This window comes from Pezoporus flaviventris, unplaced genomic scaffold (genome assembly GCF_033815535.1).
Source record: "Pezoporus flaviventris isolate CSIRO_AGI_PZ_B2104156 unplaced genomic scaffold, CSIRO_AGI_Pfla_v1 ptg000034l, whole genome shotgun sequence".
Taxonomy (NCBI): domain Eukaryota; kingdom Metazoa; phylum Chordata; class Aves; order Psittaciformes; family Psittacidae; genus Pezoporus; species Pezoporus flaviventris.
Genome location: NW_026892582.1, coordinates 382,768 through 397,102, shown reverse-complemented (window position 1 = coordinate 397,102; position 14,335 = coordinate 382,768). Strand labels below are relative to the sequence as shown.

Sequence of the window (14,335 nt, the reverse complement as noted above, 5' to 3'; positions counted from 1 at the left end):
AGAGGGCTTACAGCGTAGGAATTATTTCTCTGTGCCTCTTTGAGGCAGTGATGTCCAGGTAATTATATGAGACCAGAGGCAGTGCCACAGGCCTAGAAGAGGAGGGTGATGGGAGAGCACAGTCTGCTGGATCATAGATAGAATAGTTTGGGTTGGAAGGGACCTTCAAAGCTCACCTAGTGCCAACCCCCCTGCAATGAGCAGAGACATCTTCAGGTTGTCAGGAGGCACATCCAGCCTGGCCTTGAATGTCTCCAGGATGCTGCCTTTGCTGGGTGCTGGGCTGGAGGGGGACAGGGGCAGCTCTGTAGCTCAGCCACTCACAGAAACCCTCAGATGTGCCGAGCATGGGTGTGCTGCAGTGCCCAAGGGGTTTGCAGAGACTGTTCTGCCCAGCATGCTTAGTACTAATCCAAGGTCATTGATCTGCAGAATCCTTTGAATAATACAGCACAGGATCCGTGAGCCTGTCAACCTCTGACTAATTTTTAGCAGGTCTTCTCAGAAACAATGACCCTGTGTCTCTCACTCAAGCACATTCATGGTTTTACTGACAGTTTTAAAGGCCCTGCTGCATCAGTGCAGAAGGCTGTCTGGCTTCATGATTCAGAGTGGGTTGGAAAAGTTCTCTTGCACTTGGCTTATGGATGGAGAACTGTTTGAATGTAAGGGGAACAAACATGACTGAGCTGAGAAATGATTGGTGAACAAACCTGAACCCAGGCCTTTCACAACCCTTTGAAAACGGGTGTCTGCAAGGAGATATCCCTGGTTTAGCTGGTGGTAGTAAGATGACTCGTATTTGTTCTTAAATACCAGGATTGAGGAGAAGTAAAACCCACGTCACAGTGGTCTCCAGGGCTCTATTCCCAATTGTGGTCATCTTAATTGTTGTTCTTACAACTGCATCCATTACCCTCATAATATATTTCCCCCCAGAGGATGGAAATGAGGTAGGAGTTAAGCAGTGTCTGAGTAATCACATAACTCAAGCATCAGGGGGCTGTGGAACAAAATGATGTGTGATAATATTATTAAAGATTAGATTGTGAATGCCATCAGAAAGATGACATAGTCCCCACCCCAGTTCTTAACTTTCAGCTCCAAGTGTTGACCTTCTCTAAGTAGCATTTTCTTACATTGGATTTTCTTTTCTTTCTAATACATGATGTCATACTTTTAATAATATTTCCATTCTCATATCAAGTGTGTCTATTCCAAGCCACATGAGGGAATGTCAGCATAGTGTGATCTTGTGATCTGTGATTCTATGGAAAACAAATGCCTAGGGTACGTGTGTGTATCCTCATATTGTAGTCATAGGCTCACTCCTCTCCTCCAAGAAAGGCTCAATAATACCTACATCATTTCTTATAAACAGTTATCTGGCCTGTTCTTAAGGATGTCCAAGATATACTATAGCTTCAAGATCACCTCTATCCTGAACCTTCTTTCCTGCAATTTAAATCCATTTTTATCCCACCTGTGATGGATAGGAAAACAAACCATCTCTTTTCTCTTTTCATCAGCTTGTTGATGTATCTGAGGTACTCCCCTCTCACTCATTCCTGCTCTGTAGTAAACAGCTTTTCCTCTTTCCTTCCAGGGTGCTTTTCCTAGATCTCTGGTTTTTCCTCCTTTCTGGACTAACCAGTTTGTTCGAATTGGAGGCTCAGAACTTGCCACCAAGCTGCTGCTGAGGTCCATGTCTCTCAGGCTGCTCTCTTGTTTCCCTTCCCAGGAAGATGTTTGTCTCTCCAGGGGGGTGTACCACTGCTGACACCTACAGCCCCACTTCCACCTTGGGGCTAGTGTTCAGTCACATGCAGATTGGTTCAACGGATCTATCCATGATGAGATGGTGCAGGCTTTTAATTACATCCCTGTTGTCTGCCCAGGGTCCTTAAAAGTTGTTAAATAATCCATTCAATCGTTTTTCTAAGAATTAGAGTTCAAGTGGCTGTTCTGATGCAATCAGAAGCTTGAAGTCCAGTGAAGTCCAGAAGAGAATGGAGGGTCAAGAAGGGAGGCATGGCTGTTTTAAAATGGACAGGTTATTCATGTCCTCTAAACCAGTGTTAGTGGGGCAGGGGAGTGACCAGGAAAAGATGGCAGGAGGAGGTGACCCAGTGACACTCACTGTGTTCTTCTGAGGATGCTCTGATACTGCCGGGGGTGAATTAGAATTCATCAATGGCTGTTTCCAGGGATTTCCCTCCCATTGGCTGTTTCAGGGGCTGTTTTCTTGTACTTGCAGTTTTCCAAGCTGAGTATCTATTTCATGGCTGTGTTTCTGCCCTTTCCACTTTGCTGCATGCATCTGTCTTGTCTATAGCTGATCACCTCCAACAGATGAGTCCCCTGCCATGACATCTGTGTCCCAGCACATTTCTTGAGGCCTGCCTGTGTCATCCCTTGTCTCTGGATCCTTCCCACTGTCTGCAGTGTGCTGGCTGAAATGGTGTTACTGTATATGGGCCATCTCAGGACTAAATGAATTTCACAGTGTGGTGACCTGGATATTCTTCTGAGATAAAATGTTTGTATTGTGGCATTTCATTAATAAGACATGAAGTGGGGAAATGAGATCCGAGCTCCCTGTAGCGTGCGGAGGGCTGGGAGCAGTAGCTGCAAGGACAAGAAATGGAGGTTTTCCAGATGCTCAGGGGTATGCTGCTAGTTAGGAAGCAAACATGAACGAACCCTCTCCTGTCAGCGGTGGTGTGTCAGAGATAAGAGGCATCCCCCCAGTCTATTGAAATCACTTCTTGCTTTAGAGTCGAGGGGAGGTGGCATGTGGGAGAGAGACATGGGTGTCCTCTTCCAGATCAGGAAGGCCAGAAGGAGGAGCAGAGTCCCTGTGCAGGAGTGCCAGAGAGGGGACAGCAGCTCCAGAGAATACTTCATGCTGCCAGGGTCAATGTGAAACAGCTTGGTCCTTCCTGGGAGCAGCAGAAGCTGCAGAGGGGAAAGGGGAGCGCGTGGCTCTCATACAGTGGTAGAGAGTCTGCTGCTGTGCCCACCAAGGATCATCCTCAGAAGTAACTGATGGTGCTGCATTACCTGTATGTCACATTTGCCCGTTTTTCCCCATTCCTACAGTGGGAAGAAGTTTGTAAATTAATATGGAATCTTCTGGTGCCAGCAGGCAATGCTGCCATGGTTGTCCAGGCCTTCCTGTGGGAGCAGTCAAGGCAGCCAGACACAGATGCTTGTGGTCATGCTCAGCATGTCCTGCCCGAGCATCCTCCAGAGTTGTTAAGCCTGGTGGAGAAGGAGGATTTTCTTTAGGGACATCTCAGTCCTCTCTAGGGGTACAAAGGCAGTGCCACACGTTGCACCTTGTCCCCCCAGCAGGGGTGGGCGCATGGCCACCTACTTGCCATCACACCAGCTGCACGGCTGGACCAGCACCCATTCATGCTCTGGTGGCTGCCTGTCCTGTCCGTCTGTCCCGCCGCAGTCTGGGGTCTTGCTTGAGCCTTGGCTCTGTGTGGAGGCTCCAGCAGCCTCCTTCAGCCTTGCCAAGTTACGGGGATGTCCTTCGGCCCTTGGTTGATTTTTGCTTGCTCATTTATTTAGACTTGTAGCAACAGCAAAAGTAAAACGCATGTGGGTTGAGTGTGTTTTACTGCAAGCTACAGGCCACAGCAGTTACATTCCCCACGCCTGAGAGAGATTAGGAGGGAGGGCGCAGGAATGTGCATCTGGCAGCACTTTGTATCTTGGCCATTTCATTGTTTTCTCTGCATCTGAGGTTCCTGAAGTTTTGGTCATGGAGGGCCATTTAATCCAGGGAGCATCATGTCGGGGGCTGCATAAAGATTTCCTCTGCAGGGAAACACCATTCAAGGAGAATTGAGGATGCTTTAAGTAAGAAGTTCCCATGTTGACTGCCTGCAGAAGCAGCTAGGAGCTTTATTTGGGGATCCTGACCTACCACAGAAACAGGGGGAAGCAAATTTCATTTTAAAGTGCTGGAAAATGTAGCTGTAATATGCCAAAACGTTAATAGGTTTGCTGAAGGCCTGGGGCCAGGAACAGAATCCGAGTTAACTATTCCAATTTTGGTTTAATTGCACAGATTTTGAGATAATATTTGTAATAAAAGTATCTTTTCAGAAATGCAGTTCATTGCAATAAGGTTCTCAGGGAGCTGGTCACAACATTCTTGCTAAAAGAGACAGGATATTTAAAGTCTTCTAAAAACTAATTCACGATAAAGTCAGACAACTAACCCTGATTATTTTCTGGCCAATCTGAGGGTATCCTTTTTCTTGAGAAGGGGATTCCATCAGGTCTGGAGGTCTGACCAGAAACTCCTCTATGATGCTTTTTACTTGCTTTTCTAACTTGCAAACACGTTACTAACTTGCTCCAAAATGCTTTTGTAACTAGCCATATTTGGCAGATGACTGCAGCAGAGGTGGAGGTTGCTATGCTTTGGCTCTGCTCTGCATGCTTGTGTGTGCACGTGGAGGGAGTCTGTACAATTTAAGGGAGAATCCCTTCCTTCCTAAAAGAACAGACAGTAATGATGGCTTGTTTTCACAAAGAGATTTTATTGTGTCTGGGAAACTGCAGAACACAGCAGTAGAATTGTGCTTGTTAAAAGAGCCATAGTGATGTATGAGAGATGAAGTGAGTAAAGGCAGGCTCTGGCAGAGCCCCCTTGGAAGTGGCATGCGTTTATGAAGGTATGTTGCACAAGTAGATGGTACCATTGAGAGAAACATTTTCTTTCACAGGGACTTGTGTATTTGTCACTATTTCATTTTACACATAACTTCTTTTTGCACCTTGTGTATCGCCAGAGTGGAGTTGTCCCAGTTCCATGCAAATCACAAAAGCAAATGAGTCTGTTACTACTAGCTCCTGCAATGGCACTGGGTTACCATCCCTGGGTGAGGGATGCCTCTGGGAGGGGTTTTGTTCTACGGGCAAGGAGGGTGAAGCGAAGTGTGGCACAACACTGAACGGCCTGTGCACAAAGCCAAGAGTGTGCCTCAAAGAGCTGCACAGCCAGCAAGGCACAGGTTTCTTTACCACCTCATTTCTGCTAGTTTTCTGTTGAAGTATTTAACTAGTTAAGCAGTTACTGCTTCGCATTTGTCTTCAGGTGGCCCTGTGGCATTGTTTGGGATGGGGTAGGGCATGTCCCCATGAAGACCAGAGTGCTTGGGGCTCCCTTCAGGTTGTCATGCACGCATCTTGCAGCTCACTGCAATGTCTTGTGAAATATCCAACCCTGACATTGCATCTAATCCCATGAAGCCATCCATGCTTCTGCATAGAATCACAGAATCCCAGCCTGGTTTGGGTTGAAGGGACCTTAAAGCTCCTCCAGCTCCAACCCCTGCCACAGGCAGGGACCCCTTCCACTAGAGCAGCTTGCTCCAAGCCCCTGTGTCCAACCTGCCCTTGAAGACTGCCAGGGATGGGGCAGCCACAGCTTCTCTGGGCACCCTGTGCCAGCACCTCAGCACCCTCACAGGGAAGAGCTTCTGCCTAAGAGCTCAGCTCAGCCTCCCTTCGGGCAGGTTAAAGCCATTCCCCTTGGCCTGTCCCTACATCCCTTGTCCCAAGCCCCTCTCCAGGTTTCCTGCAGCCCCTTCAGGCACTGGAGCTGCTCTCAGGTCTCCCCTTCAGGAGCCTTCTCTTCTCCAGGCTGACCCAGCCCAGCTCTCTCAGCCTGGCTCCAGAGCAGAGCTGCTCCAGCCCTCGCAGCATCTCCATGGCCTCCTCTGGCCTCGCTCCAACAGCTCCACGTCCCTCTTGTGCTGCTGCCCCAGAGCTGGATCAGGACTGCAGGGGGTTCTCCCCAGAGCACAGCAGAGGGGCAGGATCCCCTCCATGACCCTGCTGCTCACGCTCTGGGGGTGCAGCCCAGGACATGGGGGGGTTCTGGGCTCAAGCATTCACTGAAGCTGGGTCATGGGGAGCTTCTCATCACCCAACACCCCCAAGTCCTTCTCCTCAAGTCCTTCTTGGCCCTGGTCAGAGAGAGGGGACACATTCCTGCATGCAGGTGACCATGGGTATGCCACAGGCTTCATCCTGGGCCGGTAAGAGCGTGTTGTGTCAGCACATAGAGGAGAGAGCACTTAGCCAGGCAGAGCCTTCCTGCAGCGCGCAGGCTGGAGGCCCCATACAGAAACATTTGGCATTATTCCCAGATGTTCCATTTCTCCAAAACCAGCTGCACTCCCAGGCCCAAGGAGCACAGAACACAGCTGTGCTGCCCAGCTCTCTGCCTGCCCTCCAGCCTGCTGGGGAGACCCCTCTGCCCCCTTTTTCCATGCAGCAGCCCAGGGCGAGGGGACACACTGTGCATTTAGGTGGCTGCGGGAAGTTCCTTCTTTTAGGTGCTTCCAGTCACCTTTCCAAGGAGCAAGCATCATGCCCCTGCATCCCTGACTGCCTCCTGGGCTGACCATCCTGCGGGTGTGCAGTCACTCAGAGGGGGATCTGTCCCCACAGCATGTCATTTCAGGCTGGAGACAAGCAGTAATGCTGCAGCTGGCCTGACCTGGCCTTGTGACTCTCTGAGCATATGGGGGTGACTCTTGCAGTACAAGGTTTCCTGCACAATAGCCCTGTTGTCACTGATTCCCCAGGACAACAAAGCCCTTCAGAGCGCTTGGCCCTGGTGCTCTGCCTTGTACCAGATGCTGATGTCAGAGACAGTGGCACATCCCTCCTGAGCAGGGTGAGGGGAGGAGGGCTCCTGCTTCCCCCCAGGCTGCCCTGGCACAGGGCTCATCCAGACCAGAGCTTTCAGAGTGATGGCACTGCCTCATCCCCAGGCTTTTGCTCTCTCCTGCCCGTTCCCACCCTGCCGGGCCATGGTGCGATAACTCCTGCCTGGGCAAATCTGCGGGTCCAGGACAGCCAGCACATGGCAGCCTGTGGCAGACCTCGGGCACTCAATTCCTGTTGAGGGGATGGGGCTGTGACTCAAGTAGCTCATGTCACCCTGTCATATCCTAGTGGTATGAGTGTCTGCAGCAGCATGCAGAGCTTGGGCATAGAAACATGAAACTGAGCTCCCGTCAGCTCTGGGTCTCTTGAGAAATCAGCTTTGTCCCAGCTGGCCACATCCTGTTATTTCAAGACACCATGGTAGGAAGACACCATGGCTTCATTTCCTAATAGCAGAAAGGTAGCAGGGCAAAGCACTGAGTGTGCTGCTTGTTGGTGATCCCAGCTGGCTGTATGCTGGCAGATGAACCATTCCCCCGCCTTTGTTTCTTCCCTTAATCATCCCATGTTTTGTATAATCCCAAGAGACTCTTTGCTTGCATCCCATGAGCCCCATAACCCTAGAGGCACTATCAGTCTGTAAAATGATCTAGAGAGCCTTTCCCTTGACTCACTGTGATGGTTTTCACCCCAGCCAATGGGTCTGATTGCTCTCTTGCACAGGGGAGGCTCCAGGCAGGGTGCTGTCTTTGTGGGATTAGGTTATCTCAGCTCCCCACCCATCATTGTCTCTCTGTTGCTGGTATTGTTCCTCTGTGCTCCATTGTGTGGGGAGCTGAGACCTTCATCACAGCAATCTGCCTGGTTGACTCCTCCTTGGCCTTCCCGGACCACGTAGCAGTGCCAGCTCCTTGCTGCTGCCCAGTATGACCACCCACTGGAGCTCCTGGGAAGAGCTTCTTCCCCATCCCGTCTCACTCTGGCCATCACCTTTCCACGCATAGCTTGCCTGGGTAACAGTAGCTGCAAGGGGATGCTCAAACTGAATGGGACAGATTTGTCCATTAAATTACTTTTTGTCCATTAGCACAGAAAGGAAAAAGAACCTTGTCTTTTCCTAGGAAGTGATTTTTGAGCTCCCTGTGGTATATATGCATTAGACTTGCAAGGATACACATGTGCGTTTAGCCACGGTCACCATGTTCTAGACACGTTTTGTCAGAGCAGACGCTGCTCCCATCTGGCTGTTGAGGGTCTTCAGCGCCTGCTGTGAGGGTGGTGCTTTGCTTCCCTTTTCTTGCCTGCTAGCTAATTCAGTGCCAGGACTCTTGGCCCTTGTCAGACAGTGCTAAATGCTGTCACAGGGTAGCACTCATATCTGCTGGGAGCACATGGAAAAGGGAGCACAGGAACGTACTGAAAGCCCTGAACTTGGGCAGGGCAGGAGGAGAAAAAGCCAGCAGAGCTGTCCTCTGCAGTCTGCGTTCCCCTCCTGGCACACCATCTGCTCCCCAAATTGGGAGCCATCACATGCTTGTTATTCTTCTTGCCAACCGCCCTCCCCACATCAGGGCCCCACTCCCACACTCTTTGCCCACATTGAATCTCCCTCATCCCCGTCTTATCCTTCCAACTTCTCACACCTGCCTACTTTTCCTCTCAACCAAAAGGAGCTGATAGCGATTGACAAGCATCTCCCTGGACTGCTGCTTTCCTGCGAGTGAGCATCATCATCAGCAGGATCTGGGCCAGACCCGGTGCCATGGGTGCCATGCCCTGTGGCAGGGGGTTGGGACTAGGTGATCTTTAAGGCCCCTTCCAACCCAAACCATTCTGTAATTCAGTGAGGTTGATTTTGTGATTCAGTGGGGTTGGAACTGGATGAGCTTTAAGGTCCCTTCCAACACAAACCATCCTGGGATTCTGTGAGAGGGCCAGCTGCAGCTCAATGCTGTGGCTTCTCCCAGTCATGTGGGTTGGTGCACCAGGCACACATCGAGAAGGAAGGCAGGAAAGGACTGGAGTTTTTCACCTCTGGCTCAACACCCTCTATTTTGGAAGGGTCTGGGCAGGTTTCACAGATCAGAGCATTTCTCTTCCCACTCACTTCAGTCTCTCACACAACACTGAGCTAGAAAACATCACCCTGTCTGTCTCCCTGGGTCACGTATCCTTCAGAAATGGTTTGTTTTCCCCTAATTTAGAGTACTGGCAGAGAAAAGTATACCAGTCCCAGAAGGCTAACTCTCTGCAAACATGGGGCTATTCATGGATATTACCTTAAAGCAGAGTCCTGGGCACATGGCTGTGATGCAGCCAGGGACCTGGGTGGGAGAGGAGGGACGGTTTGGCAGCTGTGGATGGAGCAGGCCCTCAGCAGGGAAGGCAGAGCTGGGTGGGGAGCATGTACACTGCATTTCAGAGCCAAATGGGATGTAGAGAGGTGTGGAGCTCCAAGAGGGATAGCCCTGATGAGAGACCCATGCACAAGATTTTAAGGTCCTTTCCAACCCTTATCATTCTATGAGTCTATGAAGAGCCTCCTCCTGGTCACAGCTGCGATGGGTTGGTAGGAAGGAGGCAGAGATGGCATCCAAGGAAACAGCAGCTTGGAGATGCTGACATTATTCAAGAAGAAGAAGGAGTGAAGAAGCCTTTGGCATGGCAGAGACGGGACTTAGTAGGGCAGGGAGTTTTTTAAGACTGGGAAAAATGAGAGCTGTCCTGATAGACTGGCACGTGGGGTATGTGCTGCGTTCAAGCAGCGCTCTGTGACACCCTAATGCTTAGCACAGGCAAAGGAACCGTTTCTCTTTGAGGAGGAGGTGCCCAGCGATGAGGCACGGTGCCTGAAGAGGACGAGTGGCGGGGCTGTGGCTGTGGCTGTGGCACTGTCTTGCTGTGTTCTACTGCAGTGGCAGTGCCCACAGGGCCACCCAGGGAGGGGGACTTGTCCCCAGCAGCCATGTGCCACCAGATGCAGCCAAAGGGGAGCTGTGCTGGCTGCCATGACAACTGGGATGGGTCATATGAGCCGCTCCACTTTCTAAATATAAATCTGTTTCGCACAGTGTATGTGACTCCATGGAAACCAAATGTTGAGCAAGAAAGATTGCATAAAAATGAACAAAATACAGAATGACTCAAAAGTACTAGAGGGACAGAGAGAGGCTGTGGGTAATGCTGGCGGGCTTCAGAGGTGTCCCAGGCATCCCACTTACCCAGGGCACATGTTGGTGGACCCAGAGAGGTCTGCAGGGCATTTCTCAGTGCTGGGATTTTCAAGCCAAACTTGGAATGGACACGAGCATCCCTGCCACCAAGGGTCTTCTGTGTGCTTTTCTCACTAGCAGATTCTGTTTGCGGCATCAGCTGTGTCCAGACACAGACCCCACTTCCTTGGCTGCACCGCGTCTGCCTTGTTTCTGCTTCATATGCTTGGGTTGATGCACACCTTGGCCAAGTTAGGTATTTACTGCGAGAGTGGTGAGACTCTCACAGGCTGCCTGAGGAAGTTGCGTGTGTGCCATCCCTGGCAGTGTTCAAGGCCAGGTTGGATGGGGCTTGGAGCAACCTGCTCTAGTGGAAGGTGTCCCTGCTCATGGCAGGATGTTGGAGCTGGATGAGCTTTAAGGTCCTTTCCAACACCAGGCTGGGATTCTGTGATTCTATGATATATGAAAACTGCAGTCAGACAGAAACAGAAGCTCAGTAATATCAATACAGAGCAAGCTTTTCACTGCAGAACAGAGGGCTGTTCTGGTGCAGGCTCACATTCTGGCAGATCTTCTTTGTTGTCTCCTTGCGTTGCTTCTCGCATGGAGTTTCCCTGCATGTTTTGTCCAGCTTTCTGTCACCAGTGATCCTCCAGCACCAGGCAGGGCATTGCAGGGTTGCTGCTGAGCTGAATCTGCAGCAGGAGTGCAGTGTGACTGAACAAGCAGCAACAACAGGGCGGTACTGCCCCTGCATGCAGGTCAAACCTCTCCCACAGCTCGAGGCATCCCCTTCAGTTGCTCTGAGGCTGCATTGCTCCATTGTTCCATAAAATCATGGAAGAATGTGAATTGGAAGAGGCTTTTGGAGGTCTCTGGTCCAGCCCCCTGTTCAGAGTTAGAGCAGGTTGCTCAGGACCTGCATTTGAGCTTTTGGGGTTGTTCTGCTTTACCTTGGGTTGTGTGTTCAGGAGAGCCCCGGGGCTGCACTCTGCTGGAGAGCACTATGAGCTAACTCATCTTCAGGCAGCTCAGGCTTTTAAGTGCACAGATGTTTCCTCCCCAGCATCCTTCTTTGAAGGGGAATGGGGATTTCCTGTAGTTTGAAAATGGGAAGTGATTTTCCTCTATTGAGCAAGTCTGAACTAGTCTCAGAGGGTCAGTCAGCATGGGATGGGCTGTATGGTGGACCCTTCAATCCCCGTTGCCTCACTTTGCTGTATAAAACCCCTTCTCTGGCTCTTTTTTCCACCACTGGGAGGGGACCACATTGCCACGTGGGCTTCCAAAGGAATGGGACGAGTCAAGCTGCTGCTAACTTGGTCAAGAAGAGAGAGAAATTAAATAGTTGGAAAGTCAGAAGCTGCAGAGGGGGAGAGGCATCCCCACTGTCTCCCTTCTGGACATCTGCCCTGTTCTGAGCAGGCTCAGCTAGACAAGTACCAGGGCTTCAATGTTCAGGCCATAGTGGTGCTCTTTTTTGCATGTGTCATCTAATATGTCTGACCCAGTTGTCATTCTCTTCAGACATGATCCTAGACAAACTGTGCTTAACATTGCACATATGAAACACTGCTCGCTGGTCAAGGGTGTCACCTCTGGGTAGGTTGTGATGCTGTGGAGCAGCTGTCCTGCCTGCACTGGCTGTCCTCCTCTCCCTGACCTAACCCATCACCTGCAGATGCAGGGGGAATGGACCACAAGCAGTCGTCAGGTTCATGTGCTCTGCCCTAAAAAGCATATCCTTCTGCCTCTTGTCAATGGTGGTGTCATGGACTAGGTGGCTTAACCCCATACATCTGCTTTTATTTCATATGCTTGCCTTTGCTAGCTCTATGGTGTATGGTTTGTTGAAGTGCTCCAGTGCCCTCTCTGCTTTGAGAGGCCTTTTGAATTTACTGCTCTTTTCTGGTTCCTTTCTGCTGTGTGTGTATCAGGCGAATCCTGTCCCTGAGTTTCTGCAGACAGAAACCCATCGCTTGTCATGGAGAATGAGGCCTGTTGGGTACTGGCTCTTGCCTGTCTCTGTATGTACCCTTGCTACATGGACTTCCAATCCTAGGAAGTCTCGTAGGAGGGAAGTGCTTGTGTTCTTGGGTATGACTGTTTTGAGAGATACTTTGATCCCTTTTCCAGGCAGCAAATAGAGATGCAGGAGGATTTGAGTGGGGTCAGACGGTCTGTGCTCTGCTCACATTGTTCAGATTTCCTGTTTCCTCAACTGTGTGCTGCAGGCATCCTTTTCAGGTCCAGAGCTGCCTGTCCACCACCGTGCAGCGCCTGGGTGACGCTCCCAGTGAGGGGAGTGTCTCGAGTGTCTCTCTCAGCAAATAGGCACTGTGGGATTTGCAAGATCTGGAAGGCAGAAGGGGTTGATAACCCACCCTGCCCGGGCTTCTGCGCTGCTGGGGAAGGGGCTTCAGGGTCCCATCTCTTCCTTTGGTTGGAATAGAGCAGATCTTCTAAAAAGAGGCACTTAATCTTGATGGAGGAACTTCAAGAAGTACAGAGGCCCCTGGTAAGCCATTCCAGTCACTACTTATCCTCACAAGTGGCAGATTCTTTTCAGTCTGAGCCTGTCTAGTTTCAACAGAGTCACTGTCTGCTGTTCTGTTTTTGCTGGTTCGGAATGTTCTCTGCTGATAGCGAAACCTCTTCTCCATGTTGTGATTTACCATCCTCATAAACTGTCCTGGCAATAATTCTCCTAAAAGTAGAAACAGGACATCAAAGTACCAGCACGGGCTTGCTGGGCCGTCCAAGGATGAGGTGTGCAAGCAGGAGTGCCTCACTTATCCCATGACATGTGGCTGGGCACAGGGTGTGTAAGAGCTGGGTCTGGGGGGAGGTTTGAAGCCTGTCGGGGTGCCGTGCCAGCTCTGGAGCTGGGCTCTTGAACACCATCTGCCGGCTGCTTCCCGTCTCTGTGCTGTCTCCTGGCCCCCATCTCTGTCCTGTCACAGCAGCAGGATTGTCTGTCATCGCATGCCCAGTTAGCCTGAACTTCTGCCAGGTGGGTGTGCAAACGTGGAACCAGTTTAACTGTGCTGATGCTTGAAGGAAGGGACTGCAGAGGGTCTGGCTAGGACGGGGTCTAGGCTCAGTCTGCTGAGTAAGGGTGAGAAAGTCTCTCCTGTGACTGAGATCTGGTCTGGCAGAGAAGGGATGATGTGCTGCCACTATGGCCTCCATGGCACTCTGAAGAGATGCACTGCTGCGTGTGCCAAAACTATGCAGTACTTGATCTATAGCCCCATATGCTACTGCCCCACACCGAGTATTCCAGAGACTCCTGGTTCCTTTTCTTCAATGAGCATAGAATGATGAGGAAACTCGGATGAAGCCAAGTTTCGTTTCAGTTCCTCCCCTATTTAATTTTCAGTTCCTCTTTCACGTATGGAGTATCAGTTTGGAGCAGAGCTGCTATAAGAGTGGGAGTTCATGTGTGTGGGATGGGATTGCACTGGGACCAGTTAGGGACTCTAACAGAACAGTGGTCCCAGCATCCAGAGGATCTTCCTCGGCAGTCCCCATGGAGCATGGGGAGCAGGAGGGTACAATGTCCTGCCCAACAGTGAGTTGCTGTTCAGGAACACATTCTTCTCTAAAACAAAAGGAAGAGATCCACATATCCATACTCCATGCTCATCCAAGGAAACCACTGCCCTGTTTTTTACAAGAACTTCAGCATTTGGCAGTGCTGAGGTTTCCCTTATCATCACTGATAGGGACTATGGTGTTTGCAATACTACTTTGTTGGCAAAATCAGAAGCAAAGACAGAAATATTAGTAACTCATAATAGAATTAGCACCTGCAAGCATAATGGCTTAAATTTGGTCTTTACACTATTTTCATCCAACATTTGCTGGCCACCTCTATACTGTCCACACGCATCATAGCCTTTGTTTAAGAATACAGCCATGGCATCTGTCTGTAAAAGACCTTGGTTTTCCTGTAGTCCATCAGAGAGAGATGAAGCAACACAGAAGTGAGTCAAAGGATGTTGAGACAATTGCAGAGCTTCCCGTAAGCAAACCATTGGTATCTGTCCTTGCGAGATACTGGTGCTGACTGTGTGAAATAAAGTAATACCAGGGGCCCTAAAATCAAGTCTCGACCTACTTGGTACTTGGGATCACTATAGGACCATATTAAGAAAGAGGGATAGCAGGAATGGATAGGACTTCAGTTCCAGAAGGGAAAGCAGGTGTTAAGTACAGAAATTACAAGCCTGCAGTAATAATGTGTGAAATTCAGTACCCTCCAGATTCTGGAACAGAACCCAGGGTTGGATTATCCCAAATTCCTCATTATGGGGTGATCATGCACAGCAGAGATAGTCTGCTGTAACTTTGTTATCTTCAAGGCCAGAGATCTGTGCAGTGAAGCTGAGGGACCCAACCTGCTGCCAAATTCC

The 14,335-nt window shown here is 50.2% G+C and overlaps 1 protein-coding gene across 3 annotated transcripts in view; it reads left to right on the top strand.

Moving 5' to 3' along the window:
• GAS7 (growth arrest specific 7) overlaps window positions 1-14,335 on the top strand; it is a 96,684-nt gene that overhangs the window by 16,622 nt on the left and 65,727 nt on the right. The window contains exon 1 of one of the 3 annotated variants that reach the window (XM_061461902.1): window positions 12,303-12,435. The exons of the other annotated variants lie outside the window; for them this stretch is intronic. Coding sequence (XP_061317886.1) covers window positions 12,403-12,435 — 33 coding nt within the window. The 5' untranslated portion in view covers window positions 12,303-12,402. Of the gene's footprint in view, window positions 1-12,302; window positions 12,436-14,335 lie in introns of those variants that run through there. 3 annotated transcript variants of the gene reach the window in all.